The 27000-nt window shown below is 35.9% G+C and overlaps 1 protein-coding gene across 4 annotated transcripts; it reads right to left on the reverse strand.

The window, feature by feature from the left end:
• Positions 1-604: 604 nt before the first annotated feature.
• On the reverse strand, positions 605-26419 carry LOC113708039 (ABC transporter C family member 2). Of its 4 annotated transcripts, XR_011821028.1 has the most exons (30): positions 26108-26335; positions 24860-25261; positions 23765-23943; positions 20068-20107; positions 19248-19404; positions 18755-18869; positions 18561-18641; positions 18386-18410; positions 17433-17489; positions 16286-16351; positions 15852-15926; positions 15416-15523; positions 13974-14108; positions 13143-13249; positions 12971-13064; positions 12279-12446; positions 11563-11703; positions 10342-10545; positions 10110-10208; positions 9853-10005; positions 9045-9430; positions 8085-8265; positions 7534-7857; positions 6235-6392; positions 5636-6131; positions 4524-4645; positions 2283-2528; positions 1654-2074; positions 1113-1228; positions 605-1002 (listed from the first exon to the last, which is right to left on the reverse strand). XR_011821028.1 is itself a non-coding variant. In XM_027230485.2 (29 exons), exons 2-28 carry the CDS (start codon positions 25190-25192, stop codon positions 1131-1133), a joined length of 4872 nt encoding a protein of 1623 aa, XP_027086286.2. In that variant the 5' UTR covers positions 25193-25261; positions 26108-26419; the 3' UTR covers positions 605-1002; positions 1113-1130. The 4 variants fall into 4 exon arrangements, 3 of the variants coding, with proteins under 3 accessions (XP_027086286.2, XP_071920980.1, XP_027086287.2); XM_027230485.2 differs by having other exon boundaries at positions 5636-6392; positions 26108-26419; XM_072064879.1 differs by lacking the exon at positions 26108-26335 and adding an exon at positions 25460-25777 and having other exon boundaries at positions 5636-6392.
• Positions 26420-27000: the final 581 nt, after the last annotated feature.

A 27000-nucleotide genomic window follows, 5' to 3' on the forward strand; every position in this document is an offset into this window, starting at 1 on the left:
TAGCAAAATTTAGCAAAGGTACCTAAATATTTACCAAATAACAATTCAAATGATCAATCCTGGCTTGCACCCGCTATGCAACTAAACATCTACCGCTGCAATTGATATCTAGACAACTGTGTGTTTAAGATCGCCACATAACTGAGAACATTCCACAAAGTTTAATCTTTGGAGCAAAATTAATACTTGATTAACTACGTGGATGCTTTATTAGCCCATTCCTCCAAACTTCAGTTCAAGTACGTTGCTAGTCTAAAACAAAAACCCACTCCATAATTGTCAGATGTTGAACTCGATGAAGCAACCCAAACCAAAAAAAAAAATTGATACTTTGCAATAAATAAGAGGTACTAAACAAAATGTCTAAATGCAAATCTGCCGAAACATGGTCTTGAGGACAACAGAAGACTCCCCGAAAACACTGAATGGCACTCTGCCATGGATTTCACCGGCCCACATAAGCAAGCCAATCCCAAGTTTATTACTGTAGCCATGAAAGGCAAAAATATTGTTAAATCCAAACAAAGCTATTAAGTGTTTGACCTGAATAAAAACATTAAAAATCTTAGTGATCTGTATGGTAAAATAAGTAACACGGATAAAATTTGTCCGACAAAATATTCATTCCTCTTTCTGCATAACCAAGAAAACTAGCTCAAAAAATTGCGGAAAATTTGCTTAAACCCACAAAAACCATGAAAAGCTGTCTGTGGTGAAAATACTACATCGCTGAATCTTTATGGACGCTTGCGCATTGTTAACATTGATGCGAAGCAAGTTAAGTTTGACAGAGAAAACAAGTCATAAAATACAGAGTGATCCACGAGCACAGATACGTGTATGATGGGCGCAGCAGATCATCTACTCATTCTGGGAGAATATCTACTCGTTCTGCTTGTAATGGTACAATCTTTTATTAACTTTAGTCTCAGCAGATTATCTCCAAGTGATACTGGCAGCGAACCAGACAGCATTGCTGAACATCTTTGGGTGCTTATCATCCTGCAAACCATACAACCATGTCCAACAGACCATGGAATTAGCGTTGCTACGTAAATAAGAGAATCAACTGCTTTAGATTAAACGAAGCTGGTATTGCAAGAAGTCCATACATCATCATATCCATATGCCTACGTTGAAATGTTGTCCCAATCAATTGCTCTGTCCTCGAACTCAAATCCTGACTGATGAAGCCTGCTTCGACCCAACCGACCGATCACTGCAAGACCTGGAAAAAAAAGGATAAACAAACAATAAGCTGGAGAAAACTTGGATGTGACCTTCAAGATCGAGAGGGACCGTGTGTATAATAAGAGCGTTGGCTGGATAAAAAGACTGCCTGTGCTTAACTTCCAATGGCTGGCTATCATCTCTCACTGTGTCTATTACAATAATAGAGCAATAGTTGATTTTACACACGCATTTCAATTGAGGAGATAAAAAGAGCATGAGTCATAGAAGATGCAACAGAAAATCTGATCAAGCACAAAAAATACTCTTCTTAACCTAAAGGAGGTTGCAGATAAAACAAAAATATACATATGTTAATATAAGAAACCGTGATTTAAACTTAGGACCTAAAGAATCCCACAAATTAACCATGAGTTTTTTTATTGAAACTTTTCTGGTAATGCAACCATCTGCAATCCTTACCTTCAATCATTTTGTATAGGGCAGACCACCATCTTTCCCGGGAAACGTGGTATTGGTCAAGGGTCTCTTCAATTACTGTATCATGCTTCCCCTCCAAAACTCCTTGCAGAGTCATCACTGCATCCTTTGTTCTCTTGAGAATATTGTCATCATCATCAATTTCCAACTGAACAAGGTCATTCTGTGATGAAGTGAGGCTAACAGCCAAAGCAAACTGTGCAGCAGCAGCCCAGCGGGAAGAGGCAAGCCATCTCCTTTGGCCATCTAGCTGAGTTTCTCTCTGCAATTTGTTGTCCCCTTCTCCTCCAAATACTAGACTGCGAAGGTATTCAGCATTTGCTGCCCCCGTACTCCGCACCATCTTAGAGAACGCACTTTCTTCATTTTGCAATAGTCTCTCTGGCGTATCATATTCAAGGACCTAAAAGGACAACACAGAAAAATAAGGATATTACAGTTGATCATACAATATTCTACAACTATAAATCAAATGATGTGAGACATTAGAAAACAATCCCTCATTGTCAGAATAAGATCTGCAATGTTTTCTGCAGATACTTTCTTTCAATTTTTCCTGAAACAGTATCATGTATTTGAAAATGAAAAGAGAAAAACAGATGGGTACATACCCGACCAGAATCAAGAAGAAGAATTCTGTCGCAGTCGATAATGGTATTCAAACGATGAGCTATAATAAGCATTGTGCACGATTTAAACTCCTCTCTTATGGTCTTTTGAATAAGAGCGTCAGTCCTAACATCAACAGCTGCAGTTGCTTCATCAAGTACAAGAATCTTCGCACGGCGAAGCAACGCCCGAGCAAGACTAAGCAGTTGCCTCTGCCCAACACTGAAATTTTCGCCTGCCTCTGAGACCTTGAAACAGGAAAAAAAGGTTAGGGTAGAACTATATAAACTGTAGTGAACACAGCTAACAGGCTAAAAATTTAACTTTTTGTTAGCTTAGCCTCCAAGTTAACTTTACTCTTGTTCTCCAGGTTCCACTATGACTGAATTGAGAGATGCCAAGGTTCTCTTACCTTAAAAATTACTTAATCTTGAGTCTCTGTTTCTTACGTGATTGCAATACCTTTTCACTAGAATGTTGAATGATGAAAAATGGAATGAATGCACTGTTGAGATGTTTTATTGTCTTCTTTATGTATGCATGCTAATCTTTGTTGGTAAAGGCTGAAGAGTTCCTTGATCTTCCATTCTTTTCTCTTTCTTCCTTAATAATTGGATTCAACTTCTTTTCCCATAGTTTTAAAATCATGTTTGGTTTGATGACATTTTTGCTTACTACAGTATTGCATAATTATAAATCACATCCCAGATATCAGATATTATCAAAATTGAAACAAGAAGCTTATCAGCAAGTCCTCATTCGTCAATTAATTTGTTTACACAGCATGCATGCTTTACACTCCCTCAAAAATATGCATGAATCATTAATAGCTAATTCTTAGTTACTAACCGGAACTTAATGTTTCTAAATATCCATTCCATAATTTTGCATGTAGCATAGATAATGTAACGGATTTTATTGAGACAATAACATTCTACTTCAAATCTTATGCCAAAAGGAAAACTGCCAAATTAAGTGATCTACAAATAAAATGCCCATAAAAGCATTTTATTTGGCAATTTTCTCACCACAAAGGATCTTTATATTCTCATTTATTAGCATGCAACAGACACAAAAACAAGTAACACTCCTAGCAGAGGGTTATTTAAAACATTTTTCAAAACAAAATGCTGGGCCAAAAGGACTTCAGCCACGTTATTGGTAGCCCACTACCTAAGGTACACTATCAACCAACAGAGCTGACCACCATATCAGCTGTGGTCCAAATGAGACTTGTCAAATGAACATCAGCCAGAACTTCTGTGCCGCAAGAATACAGGAGAAATCAAGAGAAGCGTCCATTGGATTGAATGGCAAATAGTAAGCATGACAATGTCTAATTGTAGATCAACTTTTATTGTGTTGATAATTAACCAAAGCACTTTCATAATGCAATATTTACCAACCCTAAGAATGTCTGCCAACAGTAACTTCATTAACACAAAGTAATAGGGAAGCTATGCAAACTAAAGCTTCTGTATCTGGAATAAATAATGAATCTCTTGCTTCACAAGATATAATTTACTGAACGAAATTAAGTCCAGCTTACTTTTATTGCTTTTCCTCTCTCTATCTGGCAGAAAGTTGCTTCTGCTTCTAAATACATATACAGGTGGCGCTAAGACCAAGTATACAATATGTACATGATAGTTTGTCAAAGAATCTATCAGTTCAATGTTAGGCAGTCAATGTGCTAGCAGAAAAGGAGGGCATATTGAACTCTAAACTCTGGGACGTTCTCTTGGATACTATTCTTTCAGCATTTTGAGCACAGGTAATGGCTTTAAGTTAGACCATAATAAAGAATACTCCCTCCATCCCAGTTATTTGATCCTGTTTCAGAAATCCAACTTTTTAAAAATAGTGGTTTGATTGTAATGTTTGTGCTTCTCTTTCCAATTTTACCCCCACAAATTCAGATTTTGAATTTGAATGGTAACATGCATATGATTAAAGGGAGGAACTATATTGAAAAAAGAGACTAAAAGGTGCTTTGACTTTCTCAACAGGAAAAATGTTTTGGGACATACCAAAATGGAAAGTAGGACACTTTCAATGGGACGGAGGGAGTATGATGCTTTTCATAGTTTTTCTTTCGACTAGTAATGAGTCCCTTGAAACACTAAAATACTGTTTTTGGCACAGGGGACATATGAAAGGGAAATATTAACAAACTATTGATTTGCATATAAAGAGCCAACAGACAAATTGCAAACAAGAAGTGCAAAAAGTTTGATTTTTACCTCTGCATCCAGACCCAAAGAACTCCTCCTAATAACATCTTTCAAATGGGCTCTCTCCAAAGCCTCCCAAAGGTCAGCATCATTGTGTTCGTTGAAAGGATCAAGATTAAATCTAACAGTTCCTACAGAAAATAAAATGGCGGTCAAAAGACTAGCCAAAACTACAACATTAGCTTAGTTCACTGAATTTCATCAAATCTTGAAATAAAGTAAGTGAATTTGGTTAACTTGAAAGGTGCAAACCATATACTTGATAACTGATAACAAAGGATAGGAAAATTTTGAGTATGGTTTTGAGCTGTGTATGTAGAGTAGCACCACAACAGTGCTAAAGAATAGATTCTTAAATAAGAGCATGGCAAATCCAACAAGCCCTTCATGGCCAAAAGCTATCAAGATATAAGGCTGATTAAAGGTTATAGACATGTATCAAGCAAGAGAAAACTAAAGAACCATTATTCAATCTTTGAAACAGGAAAATGGCCAAATAACAGAATTAATTACCAGACGATATAAACCAAAGTAAAACTCTGCAATTTGCTTCTACACCTGTGTTGTTAGGTACAGATTATAGATAATTTTAAACCACCCTGATTTTCATGGATGGAATTATCTTCCAGCTGCATGAAGAATACAAGAATACTGCCTCCTATTCCTAATGCATGAAGAAACAACCAAGAACACGAGTTTATGGACATGTCCATGAGCATTAATATTTAACAAGATAATTGAAGTTAATCACTTACAAATATTAGGCCAGCAATATACTTGTAACAGAACTTAGCTAACTAGAGTAATTCCTACAGGAGAGAACATATCAAGGTGTGTAGAGTTGAAATAACCTAAGGTTTCTGGCCCTATAATTCATAGAGAGTATTGTTGTATAACTATAAATGGTTACTAGTCTGATAAGATATTAGAGGATCAATGTCCCAGCTGTCACACTACAAAAGAGAAGAGCACAAGAAATGAAGCTTAATATGGTTCCAACACGCTCCACCAAAAATAGATTGAAAAAAAAAGTTCAAATTGAAATAGAAACTACACGAAAAGTTTTTGTAATAGCTCATTAAATTGTTTTCATCTCATCTCCAGGACTAAATTCCACATACCTGAGAACAGAACTGGAGCTTGTGGTATAATACCAAGGACCTTACGAAGATCTGTCAACCCAAACTTTGCTGCATCACAATCATCAATCAAGATTCTTCCTTTCTCCAGTTCTACAAGTCGGAATAGAGCATTAAGCATGCTGGATTTCCCTGCTCCTGTTCTACCAACTATACCCACCTTGTCGCTTGGAGGAATATAGAATGATATACCATGGAGAACTGGGGGAAGTTCAGGCCTGTAACGCAAGACAACTTCCTCAAATGTAATAGATCCTGACGAAGGCCATCCAGGAGGAGGGCGGTTGCCGTCAATAATTGCTGGACCTTCAGAAGGAAGCTCTATATATGTGCCAACTCTTTCAACAGCGTTAAGGCTGTTCTCAGCCAGACTAGCCAATCTAAGTACACCAGTCAACAGGCTCGTAATGTTCAATGCATAACTGAGAAGTAAACCCATTGTAGACGCAAAAGCCTCCTGGTTTTCAGCTCTTCCATTCTGCATAACCGCAAAAGTTGCTGTAAGCCATATCATAAGCCCACCCAATGTTTCTAGCCGAATTGCAAGCCAGCGGTTCCCACTCATGGTTACAAGAGTGAACCTGATATTATTGTCCATGGAGTTACCATTGATATTTGCCATCCTATCATAAGCTTTGTATGCACGAATAGTTGATAAACCATTTAATGCTTCCCCAAATTGCGCATACACAGGAGATCTGCTTACAGAGTCAAGACGCTTTACTTCACGGGCTGTGCTCTGCAAGGAATGGTAACAATTAAGATACATTCCAGAATACATTTATTTATGTACTTGTGCAATAGACTAATGACACACGAAGGCTAAAGCAGACGGTTGTAAGTAGCCTAACATAACAAAGTTCTGATAAGCAAACTCGTGTGGATAAAATGCTTTAAGCAATAAATATGACACATTGGCATTACTATTCACACATATCATGGTTAATTTTCCATTTAGTTATCCATGGTAGTTTTACATCGTTTTAAGTTTACTTTCCTAAAGTTCTAAAGCTCTATGGAATAGTCTCTTCTCAATTCTTAATGTTCTTCAAGATTCCTTTCTCCGTTCAATAGAAACCAGGTGAAATACAGGTCCAAACTAATATCTGATTAAGCAAAAGGAGTCAAGTGTGACAATGTGTTCTGGCACACAGGTCATAGCTTGCAGAAAATTTGGGAAAACCCAATAAGCACGCACTGTGCAGACTAGAGACTGAAGCAGTTGTTCCATTTAACAATTGGGTATTCAAAGCAATTGGCTCATATCAGGTTGAAAACACAAGCAACTCCTACATATTGAATCAGTTTCCTCATTATCAAGGTATACTTTATGGATATCTGGAATATTGTTTTCACTCCATCATCAAAAATACTTGATCAAATTTTAAGAAGAAACATGATCTGAAAAACTTTTGCACTAAATATCATCCAGAGACTTGCAAGCAAGTGTTAGCTAGAAGACAAATAAATTGCTTAACAAATATTAGAAACTTTGAAACTTAAAAGTATCCTAATCAACCTTATGATTTAAATAGACTATGCTGCCCTTTCTAAATTGACATTGAGACTGATTAAAACACAAAAAGCACCTGGATATCTGGTTAATCATGAATGCAGAGGAAAGATGCAAGGACAAGTGAAAGAAAATATCCTATTAAATTTTCAAAAAGCAAATGGCCAAATTACTGAGAACCTTAAATATGATTAGAAGATAAATAAATTTAAATAAATAAACTCCATATATCTCAGTAGTACACTTAATCTCAATCAGCTTCAAAGGAATGTCCTTCCAGGATGTGTTCATATAACAGATTTCTGTTTGTTAATGCAGTTGGGCCTAAAAGACAAAAACATGATAAGAAAGTGAAAAGTACATATACCTGATAGTAAAGATAGGCCACATAGAACAACACCAGCAGTGGCATTATGGCCCAAAGGGACATAGTGCTCACAATTCCTATTAGTACGAAAGTCGAAATAAGCTGTGACACTTGTCCCAGAAACATATTAACAAATGGGGCAACAAACCGATCAATATCACCTAGATCCTTAGCAAATCTATTTATTATCCTTCCTAGAGGATTTGTCTGAAAGAAGACCATTGGAGCTCTTAGTATCGAATTAAGCATAGCCTCATGCAACCTTCTCGCAGCATAGAGACTTGAAATAATCAACCAAAACGAATTCGTCAATGTCACAAAGACCTGCATTGCAAAAAATAATAATAATAATAATAACCATTGCAGATATATAAATTTCTCTTTTATTTCTCCTTCCTTCGGCATCATATTCTAACTGCTTTGCAAAGCAACAAAAAATCAATCTCCATCCTATTGAAATAGCAAAAGTAAACAACAACAGGTACATTACATAAGGATGGTCTATGCATGAATAAAACCAAAATCTTGGCACATCAACAAAATTAACTTACCTGGCCAAGTGATAGAAGAGCATAGACCAAATTATAGAAAAGAGGCCCATGTGCTGATGAAGTGCTTTGATCTGTCCAGTAACTTAACCAAGTGCTACTTGAAACTCGTAGGACTTCAGTTAGAACATAGCACATGAACAATATCATCACTACCCACGTGCCACCTAAAGCATCGTTGTATCTGTGAAATGAAAGAGGGGGAAAAGCAAGAATACCTGTTAATTATAGAAAAGCCTGAGCCTGCTCTCAACCAAGCAAAATTCTCACTTTCGACCCCTACCCACGAAAATTAGTTAATAAGCAAATACATTTTTCATTTTGTTTGCTTGATATGAGAAGGATCAGAACAATCACATTTTCATTTTTTTTATTCATTTTAGTTTTTCATTTTTTTTTTTTGTGCCTATCACATTAGAATTGTTTTCATTTTTCATTTTTCCTTTTTAATTGCAGTTCTCTCAATCCTATAGACCAATGTAGAAGGATAACAATTCTAAGGTGACAGGCTTGATAAGTTGAAACATCTCCTCAAGGAAACCTATGACTTGATAAGCGCATTGAAATACAAAGACAAATCATTCCAGTGACAAGACTTCTTTTTTTATTCTATCCAGTAAAGAGAGGATGTGTAACAAGATCAATGGTCTCTGTTATCTTGACAGCAGAGCATCAGAACAATCACATTTTCAGGTATTTGCCCATCACTTAAGCAAGAATTCCAGAGTGGTTTCAAATAAAAAGTATAAAGAATTTTACCCCCAAAAAATAAGAAGTATAAAGAAGAAATAACAAACAGTTGGGCCATCCTTTGGTAACCAGATGTACTGAAGATCACTTTCTTTTGGTCTTTTGATGGCTATGAGACTTTAACTTTGTACGCTTTACTCTCAAGGACAATACAGCTTATGGTGAACGTAATGAAGTTCAAATGTGGGTGAAAGGTTTCAAAAACTATTTTACCTTTTCAAAACTTTAATATTAACGACACCTGTTTCTCGTTCTTCCTGCTTGATGAGAACCGATTTTCCTCCTTTTCGTTTAGTTTTAGAGGTGGGATCCTCAGGCAACCCATTGGCCTCACCATTAGCAGATAGCTGCGAAGTTTTATCATCAATGTTTTGAACAGTTTCTTTTTCTTCCACATATTCTTCCATTTTCCCTGCATTTTCCATCAATCTTTGAAACAGTGGGCCATTATTTGAGAGTTCTTCAAATGTTCCTTCCTCTTTCACCATACCATCATGCACCAAAATAATCTTATCTACTTGTGAGAGAAAATGTAGCTGATTTGTGACAAGAACTCTGGTCTTTCCTCTCAGTTCTCCCTTAATGCATCTTTCAAAAACCTAGTATAACAAAAGATACGCAGAATGCAAGAGTTTAACTAGATAGCACTTGAGATAGCATAAGACAATGGAAGTAATTAAGTGAAGCCTTCACGGATAATGCTAACTGTTGAAAATACAAAAGGAGGAGAAATAACCCATAACTACAGGGTACAACGACAGATATGCAAAACAAATGATCCAACTGATCTGGAAAAGCTCCAAGCTGACTCTTGTCAAAAATAGAGATAAGTAAAAATTCAAATTCTAAATAGAGTCCACTTTAGCATAACGATTAAAATTCTCAAAGATGAAAAACCCAATGCATGACAACCTCATTGTTGTGATGAAGCCGAAAAGAATTTGAGGAATGGTAGACAGTCCATTTTTATTTTGCTTTTTAAGTGAAATGTGGATCTTAATTTAAATTCTGAAGTGGTTACCTGCCGAGCCACATGAGCATCTAGAGCACTTAAAGGGTCATCAAATATGCACACATCTGAATTCGAGTACACAGCCCGTGCCATGGAAACTCTTTGCTTTTGCCCTCCACTAATGTTAACTCCTCTCTCTCCAATTTCAGTAAGATCGCCACCCTGTAGTAGAATTTGCAAAGCAGGTAAGCTAAATATTCAAATTAATAAAGAACTCAAAAACAACCGTACCAAAAAACTGGTATGGCAACAAGTCATATCCTTACAGGGAGCAGTTCAAGGTCATGCTGCAGTGAAGTCACATCTATTGCTGTTTCATATCTAGATGGTTCAAAGACAGCTCCAAACAGTATGTTGTCTCGTACCTGTAAAAAAAAAAATGCCTCTGATTCTTATTAAAGATGTAACAAGCACAGTGAAAAACAAAATGACTTGAAATGCAAGTGGCATCCACTCAAGGAACTAAGATCAGTAGAAACATGAAAAGAAATTCCCTACCGTTGCATTGAAAATCCACGAAACTTGGGGCACGTAAGCAACTGTTCCTCTGAGGACAACAGCAGTTGCATCAGATGCTGGAGGAAGCTCCCCAAGCATTGCTGAGATAAGTGATGTCTTTCCCTCTCCTGTGCTGCCAACAATTGCTACCAAGCTACCAATTGGTATATCCAAGTTAATGTTTGACAATGTAGGTTTATCTGCCTGGTATCAGTGGGAAATGCATTGAGCATACCATTCGTTCACAGTAAAAACTCTGTGCAAGCTTAACAATCTAGAACTTGAGAAAGCCAATTGGTAATATACAACAAGAGAAATATGCATATTAACTCTTTGAAGCAACATTTACCACCCTATAACTTCCAATTTTGTTAAAAAAAATGTTAAGAAACAGCTATAACCTCAAGAAGTCAATAGGAAAACTATGAACATAATCTCAAGCAGTTAAAAGCAAAACAGGTTGGTTTCTATGCCAAACAGCCCACTTGGTGATTTATATATATATTTTTAACAAACTATGCAATTTATCTGCATGCAAGAAGCGCTTCATGTGTAACTGGGAATTGACCAGTGATTAAACAAATTATCAAAATGGTTTACCTGAAATTGCTTCGGAGTTGGTCGAATTAGTTCACCTGTAATGAGTTTTAGGATTTTAGAGGTACTTTTGTCTATCAATCAATTGCTGGGCCCACATTACCATTTTTTCGATGTTAAAAGTACTCGGAGTAATAATCTTCAAGAATATAATCGAGATGAATCACTTGTGTAATTTAATTGAACAGTTGTGGCATTATTCTTCTAAAAAGAAGAAGATTTGGATGGCAATATACATGAGGTGTCAATTAGAAATGTTCAATTCGTATGATGTCTTGTTTTAACTGAAAGTTAGGTTATGGTTTCCAAACCTTCAGAGGAATTCTTATTTTTCAACCTCTTTCTACACTATATATAATTCTGACCAGTTAGGAAACTTAATTCGATCAACTCTTATGATTCTCCAACTAAGTTACACCACCTCCGGCTCAATTAGAACCCAAGACAACATGAACTGTCATTTAGATAGTTTTGGGAGCCATAAACAGGCCCAAGTTTCTCTAATCTATAGATTGCTATCACTATCAGTTAATCCCTTCCGGATTATGATTAATCTCTTGCAATCTCTACAATTATTAAGAAAAGGTAGAAGAACATAAATACAGAAATGTACACATAAACCACCTTTGATTCCCAGGAGAAGTATCCATTCTTGATTGAGATTGCAGGAACTTCTGGTTCAAGAGGTGGGTTAGGTAGAAGAATTCTCTCTTCTGCTAGCAGAAGTTCCTCCAAGCGTTTCAGAGACACATTTGCATTCACAACCTGTAATGACAGGAAAACATTCCCAAGAATGGTATTATGAACAATGCGTTGATTATAAAAACTGTCAAGAATACTAAAAATTTTCTATCAATAAAATTTTCAACTTGTAACCAGCAACATGCTATTATAAATAAAAATAAAGAAAATAAGCACTATAATCCCCATCTTTTTAGAAGAGAACCCATCAATGGCTCCAACCTCACATACAGGAACTTAATCAAAAGAATAATTATAAAGAGTTCATAATCAAGAATCCAATTAAGATTAATAGGGCTTCTTACCAAACTAACAAAATAGATACCATCACAAAATATATATATATATTGAAGGGGAATGATGCATCTGACTTTTGCACACAGGCTGAATTCTCAGACATGCCCATCCAACAAAAAGTGCAAAAAGGAACAAATACACAACAGAAGAGGGACAAGAATAAAAACTTTGTACAAACAACTCATTGGAAAAAAAAAAAAAAAAAAAAAAAAAACTATTCCCTGGTACAGATAGGAAGGTGGAGAAAACAATCTAGCTCTACATGAAATGATAGAACACAAATGTACAGAAGGAAAAAGAACCTGTGTAATTATATTTGGAAGCATGAATAGTGGAAAGCGCAGCACAGCAAACAAAGAAAGAGATGTGAATGCCCTTGCAGGTGTCAAATCCCCTCCAAGTAAAGTGAACATCCCAAATGAAACCACAATCACCACCACAGGAATGCTGTTCAGAATGAAACTGTTCAACTGCAAAATATGCAAAATATCAATGAGGTTTCATTTTAAGAGGAAAGAAAGAAAAGCATGGTGGTAATTTCACTTGTAAAGAGGGAAAGGGAGAGAATCTTAACAGTTAATCACTAAAAAACCAAGGATTACATTTCTACTGATGCACACTTGGTGACAAGCAGTTTAGCATTTATTGCAATCACGCTCTTCAGTTTGTATAGCTCTCAGCTATGATTACAGCCTCAAATGCCATTTCAGATTAGTGTGTTAATATTGTACTTTATCAGCAACAAATGAAGTATCCAGTGTATGAAGAGAGAGTGCAAAGAGGATTTACTGCAAAGCTAAGACATACAGCTCAATCCAACAGAGGAAATGAACAAAATGAGGAATGTCGGAATAATTATCTTATCCTCTGAAAGAAATAAATCCTCAAAACACAAGATGGAGAAATTTTACACACACTATCGTAATGTAAATATTGAGAGAATGAAAGGATACAAAACAAAACCAATTTCCCATATCAATGAACTCCAACATACCGCAGCTAATAGTTGTGCTCTACGGAACCAAGACAGTTCATCATTTCGCACATTTTGAACCTTTGACTGGAAACTATCCTCCCATGCATAACATCTGAAACATATGCAGCCAGCTATTTAGCCATATAATATAGCATATAAAGGCATAAACCACTTATAGGACAAGACACACTTGACAGTATCCATGGCACCCAAAATTTCATTCATGAGTCCAATTCGCTTGTCTGTGCGTTGCAGCCCTTCTTTTGACAATTGCTGCATCTTGCTTATAATCAATGTCTGTGTCCAGAAGAAGATTTCATGATCACTAAACATGTATTCAAATAGCATAAGAGAAAATTGATATTGGTGAAACGTAAACAAACCCTCCTCATCTAGAGATAAAACAAAAAACAATTAGCTCCTACAAAAAAACGAGGAGAAGATCTGCAGAGTGAGAAATTCAAGATCCAGGTCCATTTACAATGACAAGCAGACAAGGGTGTAAAGCTTTACTGCCTGGGAGTCAAACTCCAAGCTTGCCACATAGTTTAACTTAGCCTTCTAAGTGTTTCGTCCTATTTACCTCCAAACCCAGAGGTAAATTGCAAGTTACATGATTCTGTTTAATGGCATCACTGTAACATCTAATACTAATACATTAGTTTCATCCTATGTTTGAGGCATTTATGTTGCCTAAATGAATAGATCTTCTCGTCCTTTTCAAACCCAATCCTTCAAGATTAAGAACTTTCAGTGAAAAGCTTTAGCTGAATTGATTTTCTTTCTAGGGACTTTAATTTATTAAATGCCTTTTTTCTTTAAAATTTTACTTTCACTGAGCCCTCCACCAACCAACTCTAAAGGTATATGTACTGAAATAATGACATAACATTGCACTATGAAATGGGCAAAGCAGGAAATTATAGATTAAATAAATAACATCAGGGATAAAGGTTAGGTGTTACATAAATTGTTTCTTTAAGGCAAAATATAGGAATGGTGGGGGGGAATAGGTCTATACCTGTATTGGGAACATAAGAACAAGTAGAAGTGCACCAAGTAGTGACGCAACACCCAATTCCAGGTATAGCAGAAACAAGGCAACTACAATTCGGAAAGGAGCCGACCACAAAGTGTGGAGTGATTGACATATTTGCTGCACAAGGAGAAAAATAGTTTTGATAACTAAAGTCCACAGAAAATGTACAGAATGTCAAGAGATACTTAAAGATGACAATTTCTGAAACAGCTTTTGGACATTGTAAATTTCCATCGAGTAATACATAAGGTTAGCATCTCAGCTCCTTAACTTGGTCATACAGATAAAGGTTTACTGTCGGTGAGTGCAAAAAATTCATGACTGCTCATCAGCTCCTGATTGTGATTTAAGAGCAAGGCAATGTACCGCAGTAGCTTTTGTATCATTAAGAGCATAGGAACTTCATAGTACTTTCTCACACAAGTCCATACAAGTGATGGCAAGGTAAAGCATCTTTTATTGCACTCTCTATAATGACCAAATTATTCATGTAATAATTTGCTCAAGACCATTGTGTCTGGTAAGAGCTGGAATAGAAATATGATCCGTCTTCTGAAGCTTTAACCTACAAGTAAACCCTCAAAGCTTCACAAGATCATAATTGACAAGGGCAACATATGATGAGAAAAAGCCAGTACCAGCAGGAGAGAGCAAGGATTATTGGATAAGTAAACACAAATGTCTACTTTGATTATACAGAAAGTTAAACCACATCCACTGCAATGGAAAGTTGGAAGCAAGTTATCTAGGGAAGGGCGACCACTATACAGATATCCAAGTTTGAGTCATATTATCTCTAACAAAATCCCAGCGTTGGACACATTTTCTTTTCTTAGGTGCTCTGACAGTCTTAAGGGCAAGTCTATGAAGGCTGACTCCGGGAATATTTTCATGTAGTTGGTCTCCAAGTTGGCTTGTGTTCATTCAGGATTAAAGAATTTGTGAAGCCCGTGCTCCAAATTTCATGCTTAAAGTATGCAGAATAGCTTTAAGCAACACTTATTCCTCCTGAAGTTAGAGATATAATATCACACACGAAAAACAAACACAGAGAGACTTGCAACAAGTCATCGTCAGACATAGATCGGACTTGCTGATGGTCACCCTTGAATCAAGTCATGGATCTATGGTATAAGTTGGAGGGTGTCAAGCTTGGCCGGATCTGGCCTTTATCCACATATTGAGGCAATTAAAAAAAAAAATCCTTTTTCTGATGATTAGTTACAATCTAAACTAAACCTGCAACGAGTTATGACAGCAATGGCATATTATTAACAGGATACAGAAAAGTTAAAACCACTGCTTTATTCCATTACACCATGTATTTAGAATCAAAAGTCAGATTTTGGCATCTCTCTGACAACATAAAGATCACAGTAGCATTAAGAAACCAGACCATAGAGAAATTCATAAAGGAATCATGCCTGAAGAGCTTCAGCATCGGTGGTCATTAGATTGGTTATTTTCCCAGTTGCAAATTTTCTACGACTCTCATGTGTTAGCCTCAGTGACTTCCTGAAAACTGCAGCAATCTATAAAACAAGTTGCAGGAAAAAAAAAATCAGCAATATGATGATGCTCAAAAAATTATGAAGCTCAAAAAACCGTTGTCAGAGGAAGAAAAATAAATTCACTGAAAGCCCTTAAACCAGCTCATGTTGACAATACTAGGTGTTGAACACAAATATAATTTATCTGGACCCCTCAGCTCTCCAACTAAAACGTACATTACGGTTCTAAAGTGTACATACCCATATGAAAGAAATGAAACAAATCAATTACTCTAACATGCAAAGCAGTGGACAATAACAGCTCTAGTGATAAAATTGTCAGATTTTGTAAGATAAAAGTATATCTTACCAGGGTTGATCTCAATCGGTATCCGACGCGCATTACATTTTGGAAATATTGAGCTTCACATAATACTCCAAATACCTAAATCATATAAAATCCAAGCATGTCAAAGCACATAACCAGGAAGGATACCAACTTCAGATAACTCCTACCCCAAAAAAAGGGGAAAAAAAACTTGATTACAATAGTAGTTATTTAGGAAACTATTGACCCTCAGAATGAAGGGAATAAATGATAGATCTTTTCTGGTAAGTGCTCACAGAGAACAATGTATGACGTCCAACAAAGTCACAATATTGAAATTTAGTAAAAAACGATTAAGTCAAAAGTTTGCAAAACAAATAGTGGAAGGGCTTACATGCAACCTAAAGCATTTACCAAAAGCATAGCTAGTATGAAATTAAAATTCAGAACTTCAAATTCAAGGACTCAAACCATACCACTCCAGCAAAAATTGAGAATGCATAAATGTAACCAATCCAAGCCGGGTCTCCATCTTGCATGGACTGTCAAAAAGTAAATGAGATAAGAAACTGAAACATGAAATGGATACAATAAGTGAGAGTCAAAATATAAATTAAATGGAAAATAGGGAAATCATCGTATGTCTTCTTCAGACTGCGTTAAGTACACACAAACTTATTAAAGCAAATCTACTATCCTAGACTTGAAACAGATCCGGAACACATGGAAGATTTTAGAGAACCATCAACCTTTTGGTTGGCAAAAGCAATGGGATTAGACTTTACACTGCTAGGGAGATAATTCCTCAGAACAAATTGACCAGAAATTCAAGTCAAAAGTGGTAGAAGAAGACACTTGTGGCATCGTGGGATCTTAATTTTTTCTGCACTACTTTTTACCATTAAGTCCTAAAGCTATGCTTGTCCTATAAATGAAACTAATAGGAAAGTTTTAATGTAGATGGATTACAATCAAAGTTGAAATCTAAAGTGAAATACAGAGGATACAAACAGATGGAAGAACAGAAGTACATACTTCAAGGTGCAATTTCAGCATTTCGTTCAAATACTGCATATCTTTTATCATTAAGGATTCATTGCGCTAATTATCTAGTTATTTTAACCTTTTAGTTATCAATCTCAAATATCCTACTTTTTATGGCTAATTCCAGAAGTAAGAATGCTTCCCACTCTAACTTTGATTCAAGATAATTGACTTAGAAATTACCAACTTGGCTTAAGGAGATTGTGCTTTTTACCTTAGCAAGAATGCTTCCCACTCTAACTTTGATTCAAGATAATTGACTTAGTAATTACCAACTTGGCTTAAGGAGATTGTGCTTTTTACCATAAAAAGGCAAGACCACATATGTGGAGGTTAGAAAAGGAAAGGTACACTCTGTAAAAGTAAAGTGATTCAAAATGTTGAAATTAAACTTCAGATCACGTCCACATGATAAATACTTTTGTAGGGTTAACTGACTAAAGTCAGCATATCATTTAAACACAAGATATCAAGTCCAGCTGTTTCATTTCCAACTTCAAGACACGCTCAACAATACCCTCAAGTCATTCACATTTGGAAGCAAGTTTTGAAAGAAGATAAAGATTAGATGCAACTCACCTTTAAAAGTTGATTCAATATCATAGGCCCAATAAACTGCGAAACGTCATTCCAAATCTGCAAGATTTTCAGAGAAAAATAAAATGGATATACCAACTAATTAAGTTCTCAGTCTGCAAATAATGTTTTAAAATGGATGTCAATATGCCATGTTGACTCGTATGATAGACACTAGAAATTCTGGAGCATAACATACCACTGCTGTAATGAAATTTAGAAAGTATTTCTGAGAGAAATGTGTAACTTGCATACAATGAAAATAGATTCTTGATCACAGAGCCATGAGAAATTTTTTATCACAAAGATATACGTTTTGATGTTGATTAACTCTTGACTGAAAGGTAGAATCCAATTACAATAGTTACAGGACAATGTAAAAACTTTTAATGGCATAAGACAGTAAAATAACACTGTTTAAACCTATCTGAACAGATGTTCATTCAGTATGTTGAAACTTTCTCACAACCAGAAAAGAAAACAGAATTCATATCTTCAATTACAAGTATTCTTTGTTCACAGATAACTATAAGTTCAAGAGAAGCAACTGTAGTTGATTTAGTAGACCTCCATAATAGGTACTTCTACCTTTCCCAAACCAATTAGGCTGAATGCCTTTTTTCCCTTTTTTTATAATCCTAGCTGATCCTGAATCAGTAGTAGAACATTGATTTTTCCACAACAATGGAAGGAACTACTATTATAATGTTCAACAAAAAGAAAATGAAAACCAAGACTTTTCAGCATGAGCCACGATTGCTAGAAGAGATGAGCATAACCAGAGGATGGGCAGATCATATACACCAATTATTACGAATCTTCAAGTCTATTTCACGGCCAATAGAAAGCTTTCCAGTGATTCATATTATGACAATAATTTATTTGACTCACAAAACTCCTAGATATAATTGATTGCTAAAACTCTTAGATATAATTGATTGCAATCAGTTTAGTACCTTCCAAAAGCCTCCCCACCAAAATCTGCAGAGAAGAAAGGAGGAAAAGTGTGAGATCTTTAAAACTTTAACTATTTGAGCATTTCCAAATCTTGCAAGAATTTAAGATTGTGCAAAATTTCCGACAGATTCAACTAAAAATGACCAAAGTTTCAATCAATTTATCACCATGTACCTTCCACCAAGTGCATGATTTAATGCTCTCAAAAGCCATGGATTAGGCCTTCGAGACTCTTCAACCCAGCATTTCTGGAACCTAAACAATTCAACAAAGTTATTAATCTATTCTGTTCAACCTGACTGTTTTTATCCCCAAGAAGCAGCCTGTGCAATGCATATATGCAGAAAAAATCAGGAAACTCCACATACATGTTATTGAGTGTTTCCGTCCTGTCCCAATTATCCAATTTCCAGACATCCTTTTCTGTGAGAGGTCTTTTATAACCTAGTTTCATAAGAGGATTCACCCATGCAAAAGTAATTTCTGCAGCAGGAACAACAATTAGTTCTAGTACATATATCTATTTAGGGATTGAAAAAAAAAAATGTCCAATGGGGCATTAACAACGTAAAGGGAGTTGGATCAACATGTCTTAATGGTAAAAGTGAAGATGAACTAAGAGGATACAGGAAATTCAAGCCTAGCTTATGGATTCCATACAACTAAATACGCAACAATACTAACATATCTAATACCTCACCCTTAAGCATCAAAAATGTAAATGTATCATAAAACCAATACGGCAAGAAAGGTACAAGCAACCATAATCAATTGATAATAGTTAGTATTAACTAACTATTCCTAAGCCATCTTAAAATTTCTAAAACAGCACCCTTTAGTTAGTTAATGTGCTCCACGTACTAGAGAATATGTTGGCATGCCTCTCAGGACAAATCTGCTCTCCTCCAGGAAGTTCTTCGTAAGCTATGTTGTCCACAGATTCAGTTTGCACAGGCAAGTAGCCTGGATAAGGATCTAAATCTGGAACATAAAAGAGCAATAGCACCCCAAATACAACCTACAAAACAACAAACGCATTTGTTCATCTCATTCCAGGAACAGAAAGAACAAGTGGAAAGCAAGCATTTAACAGCCTCTACACATTTTCAGACCCAGTTTGCAGCAAAACATATGGAGTTTGCGTGGATCAGATTATTGGCTCGGCAGCACATACATCCATTGTTGTCAAAAACTCATGAGGCATTCGAACAGAGCTAACATATAGGGGGAGATTTTGCAAGTGGACTAACCAGCTCACTGGAGCATAGGCCTATACATGTTAAACTATACGTGCATAACATCAATGAGTACTAGGTCTTTCTTACACATCTGACAGAGCCTAGAGCTTGCAATTTTCACAAAGAAAAAATAAGCGAAAAGTAACACACTTATATGTGGTAAAGCAGAAACAAAAACAGGGAAAAAAATGTTGGTGCTCAGCCTCCCACAGGGTCACCACCATACCCTGTGACAACACGAGTCATGCAACATGGCACAGACAACTTTTAGACAATGTTTCCGTCAGCTATTCTCAAGTGCGACCAGTTTTCTGTTCTGGTCCAAAGTACTAGTTATATCTGATGAGCCATTATCATGTTAGAGATGCAAAGACAGACGCACAGCCAGAAGGAGAACTTACAAATCATGGCAACCTCAAAGCTAGAATATAAGCATGACAAACCTGGACAACAACCTCGCTGATGTAAAGATAGAGAACAGATCTGCAACACAGAATACAGCATTAAATAAATTGCAATAATGAGACACACGACCAACTTACTTTAAAATTCACACAGACCCACTCATAGGACCTCAAAGTTCCATAATTATGGTTCTTTAGAAATTTTATGCATTTATGTTTTTCTTGTAAATAAATAAACATAAAACATTGAGCACAACTTAACAATGACAAGAGACAAGGCAGGCATCTTGCTAGTCCAAAGGTAATAGGATACACATTTGTTGAACATGGATTTTCAACATAAAATACCACCAATGTTCCATAAGCAACTGGACGGATGACAGCACCTAGCAGATCTTACAGCAAAACACTGAGAAAAGAGAATGTAAAATGGAATTGGATTGGGCTGACCAAATTTAACACCTCCAGGCCTCAAATTGGTCATCGTCATCTTTCAGATGTGAAACGAAAATGATCCAAAAGAGCAATTCTTACACAGTAATTAGTATCCGACCTTCCTCCTTGCATTTACAACAATTTTCTCCAAAAAGTTAAAAATGTTTCAAGTTAAAACATCATTCGCCAGAAATTAGAAATAGACTAAGAGAATCATACTTATTTAGACCTAAAACCCCAGAATATTTGCTATTACCCCTCCTGAGGTTAAAAAGCACTTAGACTCTAAAGACAGCTTTGTCTAATATCATTACACGTGTTGAATGTGAACACCCTTCTGAACAGTCTTACCCTCTTCCAACTGCTTCTTAGCTACAAACCATGAGGTCTTACATTCCTCCACCAGTCTGTTGTCCAGAAACTACGAGCCCAAATACAAGCATGTCAAACACTTTTCTGGCACATGTTTACCAATGTGATTTGGCACTCAAGCTTAGTAGCTCAAGTATAACTTTTGCAGACAACAAAGAAATGATGATCAAGCATTTGAAAAAATGAACTTTACAACAAAAAAATAACCAACAGAAATAGTTTGAGAATAGGGAATGATATTTATACGCCCCAAAAGTTTTTTGCACTCACCTACTATGTATTTGCCTACTTTACATGTTTGTCATTTGGCCTAAAGAAAATTCAAAGAGTGTGCAAGAACCTTTTTGGGTGTGCAAATATCAATACCTGTGAGAAATCACTTTCAACAATTGGACACTTAAGGCTATGCACATGGATTACACGTTCTAGAGAAAATGGTAACATCACATATGCCGCTTCATTACATGTAAAATTAGATAACAGAGAATGAGACAATTGAAGCAAAAACTCAAATTTGAAAACTTAGTATGGTCATTTGGCAAGATTCAGACCTAAACTGACCTAGAATGCCCATTAGACTCTTGTTTGATGTTTTCATTTTTTTTTTTCCTCAAGGGCAGATTTTGTTTTTGTTATGTGCAAACAAGCTGCTAGGGAGGTTCACTTCTAGCACATTTCCAATGAAATTTTCAAATGAGTATCAAGTTTGTGGCAATCTATTGCTAGCTACTCTGGGGAAGTAATAAAAGATTAGAATTCTAAATATTCAAAGTGATCCTACCATTAAAAGCAAGATGTTATTGATCAAATTTCAATCACCAGACATGATTATGTCTAATTTTAACATGTGACTCAGCATGGCCCAAGATTTCTTCTCTCACTTTCCCTACACTTCATCCCTTTTCCTCTTCTAGTTTCCTACAGCAGTGCTACTTGTACAGCATATACACCGTATGAATCCATGACCCAATGGTCATCAGACAGAAACTCCACCAAATGGTCCATCATACAGTCAATTTCTTCAAGCTGAAGATCCATATCCATCTAATCTAGAAAATTTTTCAAGCATGAATAGTACTATCTAGCTGCAGATTTATAGTTGATCTGATAGTTAAATGGTCTACCTTATGCCTCGAAGAAAAATTGGCATAATCCTATTTCTTGACATCTCATATAACCAGCAGATACATGCATAAACTGCAAATGTCAACATTGTGACTTCTATCAAGACATTTGTCACATTTCAAGACCACCTAAAGGATCAGACTTCACAGCGAAGGTTTGACAGGTTATGTAAAAACACACCCAGATATTTATGCATCTTCTTCAGACCAACAATTAGCAAAAGCAACTTTTTTTGTTGATTTTCACTTTTTTATATTCCACTAAATAGGGTCCTTCAATACAATGCTACAGGTGTACCATCCAGTGCTTGGAACAAAGTTTAATTTCAACTATTTTATTACCCAGTTTACTTCTATGAAGTTAACAATCCAAATCTCTGTTGCTAGTGCCATTTTAACTTGAGTCCTCATACTCTTGTTGAACTCCAAACACTTAGCAACGCAACAGAGGTGTCCGCTTTAGTAAATTACCAAGCAGTTACTCGTACGAAAACCTTCAATAAGGCAGCAGACTAAGAAATCAAAAGCCTCAGATACCTTAATTGCAAGAGATTAGCTACTCTGCTTGTTATTTCTAATAAATACAAGCTTCAGCCCTCCTATTCACCCAGGAAACTATCTTACTTTTTATCCAATATGGTATAGATGGATCAAATTTCAAATCCTGCCTCCTAAAATGTCCTGTCTGTCATATCGGAATAATCTATAGGCTTTTGTGCTTCTTAAATTCCATACTTAGCAAAGATTGACAACAAATTAGACCGCTACTTTTTTGGATCTTCAAAGTAACTTAATATTCTGAGCCCATCTGTTTAGAAGTGAAGGCTCTCTTATTGAGTGCTTGTCAACTGTGCCAAATGGTTTCAGGCATCTAATAATTCATTGAATTTTTTTTTAAGGGAACTTCTCATATGGGACATATCAAAAAGGAAAGAATGACAACAATAGTTGATGTAACCTTAAAACTTGGCCCAAAGGGTTTGGCAGATGACTAAAATCTTTTCCATTCCAGACATTCACAACATATCCTTATAATAAGAAGCAGGACAAGATCCATAAAAAGAAGTTGGCCCCTTAAATCTTCCAAAGCTAATTTCTGGATCCAAAGCTCAACAGAGCGACCTGTGTTCTCCCACAAGAACTTTGTTATTAGGTTAATTGTTTCTTCCCCATTTAGTCATGGTTAACAATACAAATCAACAATTTACTGCCTGAAGAGAGTTTAAAAACATATTCACAACAGAAATGTGCTATTATTATCTACCAGAAAAGTAAGAGCTTAAACTTTTCAGGGCATCTATTTCCAGCCAGAATATGATCACCAGCCTGGTAGATCATCATAAGATCAAGGACTGAATCAGTTATTTATGACCTGATGAACTAAACGAGATCTCCTAAAAATGTTAGTGAGCAATTGTTTCAGAAATTCTCCAAATAATTGCTTTGGCACCAAATTACTAGTTATATGACTTTGGCACACATTAGAATCAAGTTTGTTATTAACTTGGCAGAAATGATAAGGACGAACAGATTCGTTTCAGATGTGATGGAATAAAATGAGATTTATTCTAAATTTTGAAATGCTACTTCAGTAATGTAGCTACTATTTCTTCCTATATCAATTTTCAGTAGTACCTCAATAAAAACAAATACCAAAATGCCACGTTGATTGCTTGAATTAGTCATGAAACTCTAATGACAACACAAATGACAAGGATAGCCCAGATGAGAAAATCCACAACACGTATTCAAATGAGACAGAATAAATCAAATAAGTTCATCAACATTAAGTGAAAGAAACTGACCGGTTGTAAAACTCCCCAACAGATAAGACAAGGTTCAGCATCACCGAGTCACCAACCAAAGCAAAAACGACTCCAAATCGGACATACCAACGGAACTCATGAATGTAGATCCTTGTTTCCACAAAAAGCATGACCAGCATAAAGCCCCAAGCAAGAGCCTCAATGATTACAGAAACAATCTGCAATATTGAATACACAATTTATCGGTCGCAGAATTTAGTGATCAAATACCATCACATAGACCTAAATGCAATCGATAGACAGACATAAAAACAAACAGACCATCATATAAGCATAGCAGGAAACATCACCAATTGCAAGAAAATATTCTCTGCAACAAGTCTCATCGCTCTCTTGACCTCTGGCCACTCGAAGATTCACTATCAAATTGGTTAGGATTAAGACCCCACAAATCAACTGATTACTAGACAAAATGATTCTACCACGAGCTATATTGGTGCCGATCTCTCTTTACATTCTCACATTTTCAATTTCTTTGAGAAACATGCACTAAACTCTTCTAATCAACTGTTAGAATGAGACTATTTGTTTAGATGTTTGATAACAAACTATTAACTTTTCAACACGTATATACTCATGTCTTGTTCAAGAACATCCTGATTTGTGTTAATTAATGTGCCCAGTTACAGTCAAATAGGTGTTTCATGCAAACTAGAATCATCAGTTGAATTTTATATCCGCAACTGGTCACTTCGACAACGTAATCTTGCCATTTAAATGCTTCGAAAAACATTTGTATTTGGTACAATTAATGTTCTGTGAATGACTGCACCCAAGACCAACCTTTCCTACCTCCCTAATCCATTGCCCTCCCCCCCCAGAAAATGCGAAAAAGGAAGAAAATAGAAACACACAAAATCCCATCGCATAAAACACAAATATGCACACACTCCCGCAAGTGGTGTGTCCAGATTATCCAGCTCAGGAACAACATCCAACTAAATTTGGGGTAAGTTGATGTAGAATAATTAATACAGCATCCCATATCAGATTCATTAACTTCAATCAGAAACACACTAGAAAAGAAAGTTATAACTTCCCAAGAACACGCAACTGAAAATAGAGATCACATACCTCATAAGGAGCAAGACCAGACTGTCGATCAACATCAAAGGCAGAAATACCCATAACCAATCTGAACAAAGGTTCAGCAGTGCAATATGCAGCCAGCAATCCAAGCAGATAATTGTAATAATTCGACTGCAACTGGTATCTCTGGACCTTTCCATCCTTCTTTGTAAGCCATATTCGGTACAAGCACAGGCCTAACACAACCAGATGGGATATGCAGATCACCAGAGCATCCGAAGCACAAGGAGTATAAGCTCCAAAGGCATTTTCCACTGCTTTTGACCATACTCCATTATTCACCGGCTTACAATACCATTCAAATGGCTTGGAAGCCATCTTCTTTTCCACAAACAACTTCACTCAACTCTATAACCCCTGAACTCAATACATTATGCTCTCTGATCCCTGCAAAATTTTATAACCAACACGATCATTCAGAAACAAATTAAAAACAGCATAAAAGTTCAAGAAAAAATAAAGGGACAATCCACACATACAAAATTTTAAGCATGATAGTGCTGTCTGAACTACTGAGTATCTAAGACAATAATCTGACCAAGAAAGCTTTTTGCCCAAGAAAAATTGGAACAAGGAGAACATTACCAAGACCAAAAAAGTCAGACTTTCAACCGTGCAAATAAGACTATTTGCGCTTTTTGAAGCTGAAGATAGTTGACTTTTACCAGTAGGAAAACCATCCTCAAAAAACATCTTTTATCAAATTCAACCTATTTTACCATTGGGTTTCTGAAAAACAAACCGATTAAAAAAAAAAAAAATCTCTTCGTTTTTCATTAGAAAACCTCAAGAACAAACAGGAACAGTGATAGCTTCCATATTATTTTTTACTTCTCCTGCACTAAAATGGGGGACCCAAATCTTATTCATTCATTTCTTCCCTCATTAAATTTAACCTTGTCTAAATAACTAAATCCATGCACCAATACTTCATGACTAGCAAACATTTTCAGCTTCAAAATTAGAATTAAAGTAGCACTGCACATAATTTCATTAAATCACCAGCCTCGAAAAAAATTTTAAAAATTAAAAAAAGAAACAAATAAATAAATAAACAAAAACCCATTAAATGTCTGAAAAGAAACAACTAGAAATACCTAAAAGATTGAATGACACAAAACAAAAACCCATTAAAGTTCTGAAAAAAAAATTAAAGTTCTGAAAAAAGAAACAACGAGAAATGCCTAAAAGATTGAATGAAACAAAAACCAAGCTTTCTCATCTGATACGCACAAAAAGGTTTAGCTGTGGGTTGTCCACTTTTTTCCTTTTTTCCCCCGCTCCAGAAAGAGGGAGATGAAATGAAGAAGTTTATACACTTCTATACTGGAATATGCCACCTTTTCTTTTCTTTTTTGTAATTTTGGTCTGTTTTTACTTTTAAGGTTTATCTCTTGCAAATGAAATGAATGATGAAAAGGTGGCCAAAATGTTCAATGATTCTCTTTATGATTGTGAGACAAAAGATGGTAAAAAAGGACAATAATAATAAGTAGAATATGATTTCCCCGCAGCCAAGTCCAACAAGTGGCCTTTTCCTGTTCTCAGTTTCAGCTCTGGGCCTGCTGCGCCACGTCAGGGCTTACGACCAAGCAGTCCCATCATCTACCAATAAAAAAAATTGAAGTCACCGACTAACAAGGAATCAGGTTCGGCTGGGACCAGGCTGCTAAGGAGGAGCCGGTTCGCTCAAATTGCGATTCGAGGTTGATCAACATACGAGCGAGCTAACAAACGAGTCTAGTCGGATCAGTATTCAGTATATGCAAATTACTCGTGAATTCATCGAGCTGGCTCGAGTTTGTATATTTTTAATAGTAAAATTATATTATGTCTCCTATAATTTTATTATTTAATTAGGATGAAATGTCAATTTTATTCATTTTGAAAAATATAAAAATTATTTTTTGTTTTATTTGAGCTCGAGTAACCTTGAACTTGAGCTTGACAAAACTCGAATTAGAGTTTGAATTCGAGTTCAAGTTTTAGGATGAAAACGCTGATTGAGAGTTTGGCACAATTATCTGGTTGTCACACTTTTTACATTATATAGTATACATTTTTATAATTTTACTGTACTCATAAATTTGATTCATATACATCATATTAATGTATAAAAGACACCC

Source organism: Coffea arabica, chromosome 9c (genome assembly GCF_036785885.1).
Source record: "Coffea arabica cultivar ET-39 chromosome 9c, Coffea Arabica ET-39 HiFi, whole genome shotgun sequence".
In the NCBI taxonomy this organism is placed as follows: domain Eukaryota; kingdom Viridiplantae; phylum Streptophyta; class Magnoliopsida; order Gentianales; family Rubiaceae; genus Coffea; species Coffea arabica.